This window comes from Nematostella vectensis, chromosome 4, assembly GCF_932526225.1.
Source record: "Nematostella vectensis chromosome 4, jaNemVect1.1, whole genome shotgun sequence".
NCBI lineage: Eukaryota > Metazoa > Cnidaria > Anthozoa > Actiniaria > Edwardsiidae > Nematostella > Nematostella vectensis.
This window is the reverse complement of record NC_064037.1, coordinates 5,436,829-5,449,248: the sequence shown is the minus strand read 5'-3', so window position 1 is coordinate 5,449,248 and position 12,420 is coordinate 5,436,829. Positions and strand designations below refer to the sequence as shown.

The window sequence follows — 12,420 nt, the reverse complement described above, 5'->3', positions numbered from 1 at the left end:
TATAGTCCTCAGCACCTCATGAAACAATCAAATTTTCCCAGGTCTTGTCTCATTGTTCTAATTGACTGTTGTGCATATAACAGAAAACTGAATTCTGGAGAGAAAAATGCTCATGTTAGCAGAAGCTTTATTATACTTGCAGTGAGAGAAATTAGGCAAAGGCATAAAAGCTTTTCTACATTACATTTTGGACTTTTTTTTTGTACACTCTAAAAGTTCAATACTAAAAGTGGTCACTCTACTAAATAAACTACTAAAATTGGTAAGAGTTACCCTTAAAGACATGTAAATCAACAAAGAGTTCAGGCCCGTAACCAGGATTTTGAGCAGGGTGGTTCGTTTTTCCATTTCAGTGGACCAAATTTCCGGTATACCACTCCCCTCGCCTTATTATATTAGGTAATCAATCTTGTATTTGTTATTAATACCGTGCTTTTTAACATATAGCGATAATAAGATAATTATTATACAAACATTTATATAGCCACTTGAAAGACATATTTATGTGCAGAGTATATCTCCAGCCAAACGTTATACATTTTTGTTTGCTCTAAGCGAACGAATCCCCTGAACCCCCTCTGGCTACGGGCCTGGAATTTGGAATAGTCATCTTTTGGGGTTTGTACCCATAGTACACCAAACCTGCATGGTTGAATACCGCAGCATGTGAAATAGGGTAGGCAAGGTTAAGCTCTTCTCTCAGACATGGTTGTGTGGAAACTAAGATCTTTGGGGTAGGCTGCCATGAACCACTAACCTATCCTCCCCCTTCCAGAAAACCCTCAATTATAATCCTTGAAGAGATTAATCAAATATAGCATACTAGTTTTGTAACAACAGAGAACAGTGCAAATGATGCAAGAAAATTAGCCATCAAGAAAATTAGCCTTTATCTAGCAAATTGTCAATCCACCCCGTAAAGGAAAGGAAAATATAGAGAGAAAGAGGGAGGGAGCAGATCAACCTGTGGGAGTGTTCAAAGGTAAAATAAAACAAAAGAAATAAGCTATGACTCCGAGTCAACTTGTCATATCAACTTCTCATCCACCCCCTGAATAGTGTTGTGACATTAACACTTACATTTGTTCTGTACAATATAACACAATTCTTGTTTTATTTTGCATACTTCTTGAGGACTATACCAAGTGCTGTGAACATTTTACAAATCACGAAAATTTAAGTTTGACTATGTTATATTGTCTCATTCTAATATCGAACACAAATCTAACCTTTGTGCGGCAATATGAAAAAAAAAATGTATATCTCACTTAAACATACTTGTGCTTCAACCAAAGATAAAAAAGAGTCATGTGACTTATTGATATTTTCATCTGCCAGTGGAAATATACAATTAGTGTGCATTCATTTTCAGCTCGAGCAGACCTCAAAATATTGGAGGGGGCAACATACAAAACTATAAGAAAATATTGGAGAAATTAGCCATGTCCCTACTACCCCTATTTCCTTATAATTTATTTAAAATATTGGAGGGGGAGGGGGGGGAGTCACATTCTCCCTAGTGCCCAACCCCCTTCTGCAGCCCTGAGGCGTGCATTCGTGTATCTTGAGCTAGCATGAAAAAATGAATACATTATCATTTTGTAAATGTGAACCAGTAGCCTACCTGTAGGCTTTGATAGTTTTTCGGGCACGAAAACCCGGAAAACACAGAGTTCGCATAACCTGCCTGCCAAGCGCATTATCCAAGATGGCGGCCGGGTTATGCAAACTCCGTGTTTTTGGGTTTTTTGTGCTGGAAAAACTATCAAAGCCTACAGGTAGTCTAGTGAACCAGGGACTGATAAGAAGTTCCTAGACTATATATGAGCCTTTGTTACTTCATTCATTCTTGTTCAAAGTATGTGGGATCGAAATTGATAAGGTTGACAAAAAAACAAGAGTTTCACTAGAGTGATCAAGCTTTTCTGTTGAGATTGGGTGAGTTTTGGCTACAGCAAGCAGTCAGAAAAATGCATGGTGGTACTCCGCAACCTGACGCACAATGTCTGCATGACTGGCATATAGGTTAAGATCATGTGATATTGGGGTCCAGGCCACTGCGCCCGCATCATCGCCTGCTTGAAGTCGAAACTGTTTGAAAGTGTTTCCGCTTTCGTCGTGGTAATTAACAGCATGCGTCTCCATCCATGCGTTGTCGGTGTTGCGGGGATCATCAACATACCCACTGTAAATCTATGAAAAATGAGAAAAATATAACATAATTAGGGAATGGCAGGATATCTTTAGTCAGTGGTGTTGATTTTTAATGCAGGGCCATAGCAAGGGGTGGGGCACTGGGGGAACCTGCCCCTCCCCTCCCAATTTTTTTTTCACAAATTATAAGGAAATGGCAAGTAGCGACTTGGCTTTGGCCCCATTATTTTCTTAATGTTTTTGTATTGTACCCCCCCCCCCCCCCAATATTTCAAGGCCTGCTATGGCACTGCCATACCATTCGCATTGCAGTTTTTTTTCTTCTTAACTTATAAACTCTCATGCTTTATTTTGAGTTGGTCTTCCCTTATAACAAGAAAAAGCATGGAACCATATACGGTAACGCGAGTGTATACTTTTATGACATCATTCTGTAATCATTTATCTTAACAAAATGATAAAAACCTTTATCCACATGCGCGCCTCAAAAGTCAGCATTAGTCAGCTTTACTACTCACATTATGCCCTGTTTTGAAGCACTCCGTCAGCTGTGCATGAAGTTTATCCTTTTCTTCTTGAGAGACCTCCATACTGTTCATAGCTTCCTCACCAAACTCTTTCTTCAATGTTATACTGACTGTGTCACCAGGGTCAACCATTCCCTTCAAAAACACAAATAAACAAATAAATAAGCTCATTACCCTTTATGTTGGAAGGTGCACATACAACATGGCCGATTAGAGGGTATCAAGTCAAGGGTATAAAAAAGGAGGGATAGGGGGATGCTTGCCCCCCTCCTTTGTAAGCAGATGTCATTTTTTTACATGTACCTAAATATGTATCCAGTATTACATGTATAAATTGATTGCTTAGTAAAAGACGTCATATGTTTTTTTACTGTCTGTATTCATTTTTAGCAGCCAATTCTGCCCACAATGTCTGGGACCACTCCACTGTCCCTGAGGCAGTCAGCATAGGGAAACAAGCTTTACTGAAATTGTTTATGTTTTGCTGTGTAGGATTTCCCATCTATGCAACTTCAATATTACTTGATACTTGATACTTGATCAACCCTAGCCTTTCATGTTAGAATCCAATGACATGGGGGGTTTAAAGGGTTTAATTGAGGCCAGGGGTGGTGGAGCTGGCCTTGAAGTGTGGCTCAAATTGAAATCCAAAGAAGCTAGGCTGGGAGGGTGGGGGGGGGGGGGGGGGGGGGAGAGTGGGAGTAGGCAACCCCCACCCTCATGACACCTTTTTCTCCCCATTTATTAGATGTGTAAGCCAAGCCAAGGTGATTGCAGCTTGAGAATAGCCTTTGCAGCTTCTATTGACTTTTTTTGCTCTTTTCTCATTTTCTTTTTCTATATCTATTGCATGTTTTTATACTACTGGCCCAAAAAATGTTGAGGTCCCTAGCCCACCACCTAAGGGGGCATTCCTGGCCACCAAGTATAATAGAGGCAGGCGCGTACCCAGGATTGACTGAGGGGGGGGTGCGCAGTCATAGGTATCTTATGGAAAAAGCCTAGTATTTGAAAATTCCTTTATAACAAATAACCAACTGTTTGGCCACGAAGGGGGGTGAGTGCACTCTGCGCACCCCCCTGTGTAAGCACCTCAGAGGCAAGGTGTAGATGTAGAACTAGCCTGAAATGGAAGTCTCTGCAATAGGTGACTTGGCTCTTGTATGTAGGATGTTTTGAGGGAGTGTAGGAAATAGAATGTGTTCTTACCCCAGGAATGGCCCACTCTCCTGTGTCTTTTCTCTTGATTGCTACAAATTCTAGAACTGGTTTTCCTCCTTGTAAAACCTTGTTTCCTTTATTGTCTCTCTTCCATCTATAAACAATGGTTTGGACTGGGCTTTAATGGTAAACATTAATTTTGTTTTCATTGATGTAACAACTACAAAAAAATAAAATAAAGATCCATTTTCTCTAATTTCTCTCTCTCTCTCTCTCTTGCCTTTCTTTGAAGATAATCAGTGATTTGCATGATCAGTTTTTATTTTGGATTGAAATGTTTAGGAAGAAATGAGTACGTGTTTATTTTTGCTTCTTAGGCATAACAGTACCTTGTGACAACAGGGTCTGCAGCATGATTTGGCCCCCAACGACCTAGTAAGCCACGCCCTTCCAGGCCAGTCCTACCAAATGGATTTCTGTATAATCACAAAGTTATAGAAAATTATAAAAAGTTGTTTCAATGCATTGCATGATGAATAGATAGAAAACATTGTCAGGTGGGTTCTCAAATAATGATGCTTTGAGATAATTTCAATTAAACAGAACCATGCAATCATTAAATGAACTGTGGTAGATACTGTAATAAGTTGACTTGAAGGCTTTTTATTCACCTATTTTATTAACACAATACAAAACATGGCGGACTACACGAGGAACTAAATCCGGGTGCGCATGTGCGAAAGATATGCTAATTAACCGGAAGTAAAACTACAACATCCCCTTCTCTAAGCTGAAAAGCTGAAAAATTACATGAGTACAAATGTGACTGGTAGTGTCCAATTAGGGGTGTAAAAAAAAAAACAAAGAACTTTGCAGTACTAATAATAACATAGCTCAATATCTAATGTTTGTGTAGCAAATGCTACAAGTTCAGTCTGTCTGGGGGCTTCACTGTCCGTGTTGATCTGCGTAATGGTGGACCACTTTGGGTAGGTGTGGACTTCGCAGGGGTACCAGGTGTAGACGTCCTTGGCTCTGTTGGGGGTTGGTTGCCGTTAGGTGCTGGTTCTGCTACAGGCTCGTAGTCATCAGTAGCTGAGGTATTATTCAAGCTTAGTTTTTCACCTGTGGGACGAATGTGTCTGCGGTTTCTGGTGAGAGTACTGCCATTGGCCATGTCCACAATGTGCGAGCGTGGGGTTGGCGCAGCGGCTCGAACTATTCCTGGCTCCCATTTGGAGTTGAGGGGGTTGAAGACTCTGACAGCGTCCTGAGGGTAGACAGGCTGTAGACACTTGGAAGTCCTGTCGTAATATGATTTCTGTCGGTCTTGTCTGGCTTGCAGCTTGACATTGGCATCATAGTCAGGTTTGTTCAGTAGTGCATGCCTGGAAGTAGCTGGCAGGTTAGACTGATATATTCTGGAATTTAGCAACTCTGCTGGTGATGGCAGGGTGTGACCCAAAGGGGTTGTTCTCAGGCACAGCATGGCTAGATGTGGGTCTTGCCCTGATTCCTTGCACTTTTGAAGGAGATCCTTGACAGTTTGCACATTTCTCTCTATGAAGCCATTAGCCTCCTTGTAGTATGGGCTTGTAGTTGTATGAATAAATCCATAGGTGCTGCTAAAAACCTTGAATAGAGCAGACGTAAACTGGGTGTCATGTCCTGTGACAAGTTTGTCTGGTATGCCATGCTCCTCAAATATTCCTTTGAGGTGAGCGATGACAGTAGATGATTGGATGTTAGTTAGCTTGCGCACAATTGGGAACTTACTGTAGTAATCAGAGAGTAGTAAGTATGGTGAACCGTTCCAGGAGAACAAGTCAGATGCTAGGGTGTGCCAGGGCCTTGGTGGAACATCATGAGGCATTAGCGGTTCTTTAGTGTTCATGGACTGATTATGCTGACAGGGAGCACAACTCTTGACCATGTTGTCGATGTCGGCATTGATGTTCGCCCAAAAGACTGATCCCTTGGCTCTGAGCTTGCATTTTTCCGCACCCTGGTGTGCATAGTGTAGCTGCTGTAGAACATCTGGTTGCAGGGTCTTTGGAATTACAATTCGGGTACCCTTCAGGACCAATCCATCGGCGACAGTAAGTTCGTCACGATAGTTCCAGTATGGGTGTAGTAACTCAGGGCATTCAGCTCTTTTGTTTGGCCAACCTTGGGCGATGACGGCACGAAGTGAGTGAAGTGTTGTGTCCTTCCTCGTCTCCTCTTGGATCTGCGTTATCCTAGTAGGGCTAGCATTGAGGTGCAAGTGTAGCTCATGTATAGAGACATCAAGTCCAGCGATAGTGTCACCGGGACTTGGGTTAAGTCGTGAGAGGGCGTCGGCCAGGGGTATGTCCTTCCCTGGGACATATCGAATGTCGATGTCGTATTTCTGTATCCGCAGCATCATCCTGGCAATGCGGGGTGGCGCGCTGGCCAGATGCTTTTTGAATATTGCCTCCAGTGGCTTGTGGTCCGTGTGGACCTGGACGTGGCGTCCATAAGCGTAGTAGTGGAATTTCTCGAGACCATGGACGACTGCAAGCATTTCCCTTTCTATGTTGGAGTACCTCCTCTCGGTTTCAGTGAGTAGCTTACTTCTGTACTCCACAGGGCCTTTATCTTGGATGAGTGTCGCGCCGAGGCCACGTTGAGATGCATCCACCTGGATTACGACAGGCTTGGTGCTGTCGAAATACTGCAGCGAGGCTGGCGATGTGATGAGTTTCTTGATGTCATCTACAGCTTTCTGGTGTTCTGGGCACCACTGGAATTGACTACTTTTCCTTGTCAAGTCCCAGAGGACCGCTGCTGTTGAAGCGAGGTTGGGTATGAAACGGCTAAGGTATTGCGTCATACCTAGGAAGACTTGGAGATCTGTGAGGCTCGTTGAAGGATCCATGTTGTTGATGGCTTCAACCTTAGTAGGGTCAAGTTTCAGACCATCCGCACTTAGGGTGTGTCCGAAGAAGACAAGTTCCTTGCTGGCAATTTTGCATTTGTCAGCATTGAATTTCAGACCAGTTTCACGGGCACGCTCCATTACTGCTTTCAGGTTATTGTCATGCTCCTTACGGTTGCGTCCGTAAACAACTATGTCGTCGGTGATGCCTGTCACCCCAGGTAAGTCACCAAAGGTTTCATCGACCTTCTTTTGGAAGATGTCCTGAGCACAAATCAGACCAAAGGGTAGTCGTAGGAATCTGAATCTTCCATGGGGAGAGTTGAATGTTGTATAGAGTGAGCTTTCCTGGTCAAGCTTTATGTTCCAATAACCGCTGCGGGCGTCAACTATGGAGAAGTACTCGGATCCACTTAGCTTTGATAATACTTCATCAAGAGTGGGTGTACGATGATGTGGACGTTTGATGGCGCAGTTGAGGTCCTTTGGATCAAGGCAGAGTCGTATGGAGCCATTCCGCTTTGTGGAACAGACTAGCGAGTTGACCCAGTCAGTGGGTTCATCAACCTTGGTGATGATTCCTTGCTGTACGAGGGATTCCAACTCCTTGCGCAGAGGCTCCTGAAGTGCTTCAGGGACTCGTCGTGGCGGGTGAACCACAGCGGGTACTGTAGGGTCAAGTGTGATATGGAACTCTCCGCTGAAGCATCCGATGCCTTCGAAGCAGTCAGCATACTGTCTTAGTAGAGCTGCCTTTGCCTCAGGGTCATCCTTGGGTACTTGAGCTGGTCGTATTTCGGCTGGCTCAGCCTGGTCTTTGCTTAGACTGTGGTTAAGGGTTACAAGCTTCATTGCAGTACATGTGGGTAGTCCTAGGATTGTAGGTCCTGTCGTGTTTACAACATGAAATTCATGAGGGCTGGACTGACCGTTATGTAGTAAAGTGAGGTTGCAGGTACCGTAGTGTTGTACTTCATGGCCTCCATATGCTGTTATCCTTGTATCTGATGGGGCTAAGCTGAGGGGCTTGCCGTCTATGTCGCAGAGTGACTCTGGATAGATGTGCTTGTAGTTGCTTAATGGGATCACATTTCCTTCAGCACCAGTGTCAATCTTGCATAATAGTGGTAGTGTCCCGTTACTCGAGTTAACCTGTATGTTGACGAGCGCTTGAGTGATCTGTCGAGACATACTATCAATGGTCAGAGAGTGAAAATATAACTGTGGGGAATCTAGGGGCTCAGGTGCAGTGCTAGCATTCTCATTGCTGAGGGTGTTTATCTGTTGCTTTGATTTGTTCCAGTTTCCCCGCCTGCCTCTTCCCCTCGGGGTGGGACCTTGGGGTTTGGTGGAACGGCAAACCTTGGCCCAGTGGTTTGGTTTCCCACAGTTGCTGCATTTTGTTCCGTTTGCGGGGCACAGGGATTTTTGTGTCACATTATGGCTAGTGCCACAGTTCCCACAAGTTTGTATTTGTTTATTTTCACGTGAGTGTGTCTTGGGATGTGAAGAAGGGCTTTTGTGGGTTGTTGCGTGTACAGGTATAGTGTTTGTGCCTCTAATATCTTGTAACTGAGCCGAAGTGGCTTCCTCAGTCCTGGCTATGTCTATTGCCTTGGCGAGCGTTAGAGTGTTGTCTAACTCGAGGAGTTTAGCCTGGACACGTGGGCGGCGAGACCCGAAAATTAGAGCGTCAATAATGTGTTCGTCTACATTATCATACCTGCATTCGCTGGCTAGCAATCTTACTTTCTTTATAAATGAATCCACTGGTTCATCGTCCTTTTGCTTCAGAGTGCGTAGTTTAAATCGTGCTAAGCGAAAATTGCTCTTGGGGGCGACGTATTCTTCAAACTTCTCCCAGTAAGTTGACAGCTTTTTCTTCTCGTCTGAGGTTAGCGACCACGTAGAAACTAATTCAATTCCTTCTTCTCCCGTCCATATCAACAGATAACTGACCTTTTCTTCCTCCGATTTGGACTTAAGCGGGCCAGAAAAGTACAATTCGACGGTTGCCTTGAACTTTTTTTAGCGCTTGTTGAAGATCGGTTGCATTCCAGTCCATACGAGGGCTAGTGAGTCCCGTGAGTTCGGCCATTTTCCTTGTGTAAACTTGCTAGATTTCTCGTAAAATACCGACCTGGTATGTTTGAGAGTGATTTTCCTTCAGTTTGCTTCTGACACCATGTAATAAGTTGACTTGAAGGCTTTTTATTCACCTATTTTATTAACACAATACAAAACATGGCGGACTACACGAGGAACTAAATCCGGGTGCGCATGTGCGAAAGATATGCTAATTAACCGGAAGTAAAACTACAACAGATACTTACAGAGGAACATTATTTTTTATCTCATACATCCCAGTGTAGCTTGTTCTATCGACATTGTAGGCTTTGTCCAGTTTATTGAACAAGAGAGGGGGGTCAACAGTTTCCTGCCTGGAAATTTGAAAAATCAAACATTTCAAGTTGTATTGAAATACTTAGTACCCTTGGAAAAGCAGGGCCTTGACTGACAAGTTGGGAAGGGGAGGGGGTGTGGCAGGTCAGCCGCTCCCAGTAGAGTTTGAGTGAGGTAAGTTAAGTCAAAAATATAAGGAATCATGCTAAAAGTTTTAAGGGTCTGTTTCCCTCTTTCATAACAGTAAAAGACAGAATATTTTTGAAGTTCCAGCAGCACTTAACAAAAAATCTCTTCACCAAATTTTTTTTTGATTTTACATAGTTTTTGGGTTTTGCTTTGGATATATGTTCAAATTGAATCTATATCGTTTGCACTTCCATGAGATCTTTGCAATTTCTAAAAGTTTTATACAGGAATGTCTATAGAGCTGAAATTGATATATGATATATTATATTTAGGAAAATAGTGCCCTTTTGGAGAATTAAAAAAAATTCAATAAAATATTGCAATAGAAACACAATACATGATCACTATGAAATTTTTTGTTCTCTAGTTACCTTGTATCTGGATCAGCCCAGACAGGTCTCTTCAGAACACTTGGCGCTGTGTAGTCTACGGGTGTATAATTTGGAAATGGTTCCTTCCATGTTACTAGATTGTCTGGTACAGGAAAACGCTGAAGGTTGCTTCCTGGATAGACAGAGGTTCTTGCCTTTGTGTGATGCATTTTCAGTGGGCGAATAAAAAGGCAGGGACCTATAAAATAATAGAACTTACATAAAATAACCTGAGTATTAGGCCCTCCTATGCTTCCATCGTGCCGGCGAGAAACAAGACAAGGGCCTGATACAAGAACTGTTCAAATCATATGTTCTCATGCCGGATTCCAGCATGCTCCTGATTGGTCAAAAAAACAAAGGGCACTTGAATGGGATGTGCTGATTGGTTCAACTATATATAGTACCCTAACCCGTCGACTGCTTGTTCTCAGAGTAATAGCGGACTCCAAAACTGCTTTTGACCATGCGTTAGCAGAATCAGAGAAATTGTTTCTATAACATTTTCTTTGGAAAAACTAAAATTCTGTCTGATACTCAGGTTAGATGTTCAAATGTCTTGCCCAGGCCGGCCATTGCGTGTGTTTATTTCTCGTTGGTATCATTTTTCGAAGCGAAGATCTACTAGTTATACCAAAGGCTCTGGAAATATGGATATCATAGAAGCTGCTTAATACTACAGATATCATTAGTAGCCGAATATTCAAGAAATTTGTCTGTGAGAGCACAAAGAATATCCTGTAGTAATTAAGTGATGTGTGGATCTGCAGTCATAAACTTAAGTCATAAATTTCCTGAGCCGTGAAATATCTTTTGCGTTTCAAATCATTTAGCATAAAGTTACCCTCACCGGAGTTCATCATTACTAAAATTATTACCCTTGCATACGACACCAATGTAGATTTGTTTTACATAAATACTGTTTATAATTTGATTTGGGCATTTGATTGCGCCACCACACGAGTCATTGAAAAATTGACAGCCAACGTATTTTGACAGTGACCTGAAAAAGGGCGGCAGGTATCACGTCTAGTATTGGGTCAGGCGTACTTTTATTTTTCCTCACCAACTTTTGACAAATTAAATCGCCTGATACTCATCAGGCTACCATAAAATGATTTTTCCATCATTTGCATTATTGCCATATAAAACACAGGGGTAGTATTAAAATGGGAAGAAAGTCTTTTACCTGAAAGCCCCAAAGCCTTGCATCTCCAGGTTTTGGTAGTAAATAACCTGTATCCCCATTTTTAATATAGAATCTCCCAGTTTCAGACAAAAAATATTTTGTTCATTTTGCCACACCCAAACCTCTACTGGTCTTGTAAATGGAAAAGCTTTTGAGAGAAATGATACAACCAGCATGTACATAAATTTGCATCATATGTTACATGTATAAATGAATTGCTTGATAAGAGATGGTATTATACATATAAATTGTACAATACAATTTTCGCTCTACTCTATGTAAAACCCAGGTACCTCTCCCCCCCTCCCTCAAAACCACTATCACTATAAACACCCTCTTTTTATCCCCTGTGGCTCCTCCGCCCAATTTTGGGACACTCCACCACCCCTGAAAAATTCAAAACCTAGTTTTTATGCACTGCCCCAGTTCCCACATGACATAGAGAATGGGTTATTGATGAGCTTAACGTCTGTCAAATTTGACTGACAAGTAGGTTAAATACATTTTTTTTTTAGTCATTGTGACTATACATAAATGTATTAAGGAAATCCTTTTAAATTACATAGTAATATTGCACTTACCAAATGGTATACTTAAGTTAAATTCTTAAATGATAATTCGAGATATCGTCTATCATTTCTTGTTGCTGGACTATCGCTTCCAAAAGGAAAATACATTCCTAAATAAGGATATTCATATCTCATATTTGTGACCTACCTCGCACATTGGTAAGTAAGTATTTACTTATATTTGAAAGTGCAAAACTCCACAAAATCTAATGAAACTAGAGAGCAAAGCTATTATTGCATGCTTTGTTTAGTTTCGGGTGCACTTTCGGGTTCATTAGACATGATATATAGGCAAATCTGTTTGTGTTCCTTTAAAATTAATAAAACTAGATAACAAGGCGATATCATCACATACGCTTACCTATATAAGCTAGGAACGAGGAGATAGATGACTTTTCGGCCAACCGCCGGCAAAACATATATACACACGGCAACGAGTTCCTTCACGGCATAGAGCTTCTAGAGGATTCTTACGTGGCGCTACTGGCTTTATATGAACTAACAAAATGCTCTCTGACCATGGTGTTATGATTAGCCCACTGAATTACTTAGCATGACATTATTTTGTGTGTGCATGGCATGGAAAGGTAAATTAAAATCGATTCGGATCAGTTACTCGAAGTATACGATTGGTTTGGTTTGGGGACTGAGTCAGATTAATGGAGACGATGACGTCACGATTTTAGTGGCGAAATATTTACCTGTTTACCGAGAGCCGAAAAACACTGTTACACACCCGCCATTTTGCTTGATTACGGGGAGCTGTTTTCTAGGCGGTGTATACTGCATTTTATCCCGAGTTCCACAACCAATCAAATCGCTTGTTCTTGCGAGGTTCCCGAGTTTTGCATACTAAATATATATATATATATATTTTGTGTTATACAAAATAAATGTCGAATTAAATCTCATAAAGTTGTATAGTTGGTGTCAATAAATGATTTAAAAAATCGAA

General features: G+C 41.8%; 1 protein-coding gene across 2 annotated transcripts; it reads right to left on the bottom strand.

The window, feature by feature from the left end:
- Nucleotides 1-1,085: 1,085 nt before the first annotated feature.
- LOC5502481 (ADP-ribose pyrophosphatase, mitochondrial) lies at nucleotides 1,086-12,288 on the bottom strand. Of its 2 annotated transcripts, none has more exons than XM_001623608.3 (7): nucleotides 12,167-12,288; nucleotides 9,708-9,906; nucleotides 9,078-9,185; nucleotides 4,232-4,318; nucleotides 3,891-3,996; nucleotides 2,673-2,816; nucleotides 1,086-2,193 (listed from the first exon to the last, which is right to left on the bottom strand). In XM_001623608.3, the coding sequence occupies exons 2-7, from the start codon at nucleotides 9,875-9,877 to the stop codon at nucleotides 1,963-1,965; spliced, it is 846 nt and encodes a 281-aa protein (XP_001623658.2). In that variant the 5' UTR covers nucleotides 9,878-9,906; nucleotides 12,167-12,288; the 3' UTR covers nucleotides 1,086-1,962. The 2 variants fall into 2 exon arrangements, with proteins under 2 accessions (XP_001623658.2, XP_032226625.2); XM_032370734.2 differs by lacking the exon at nucleotides 12,167-12,288 and adding an exon at nucleotides 11,827-12,107.
- Between the last annotated feature and the right edge of the window lie 132 nt (nucleotides 12,289-12,420).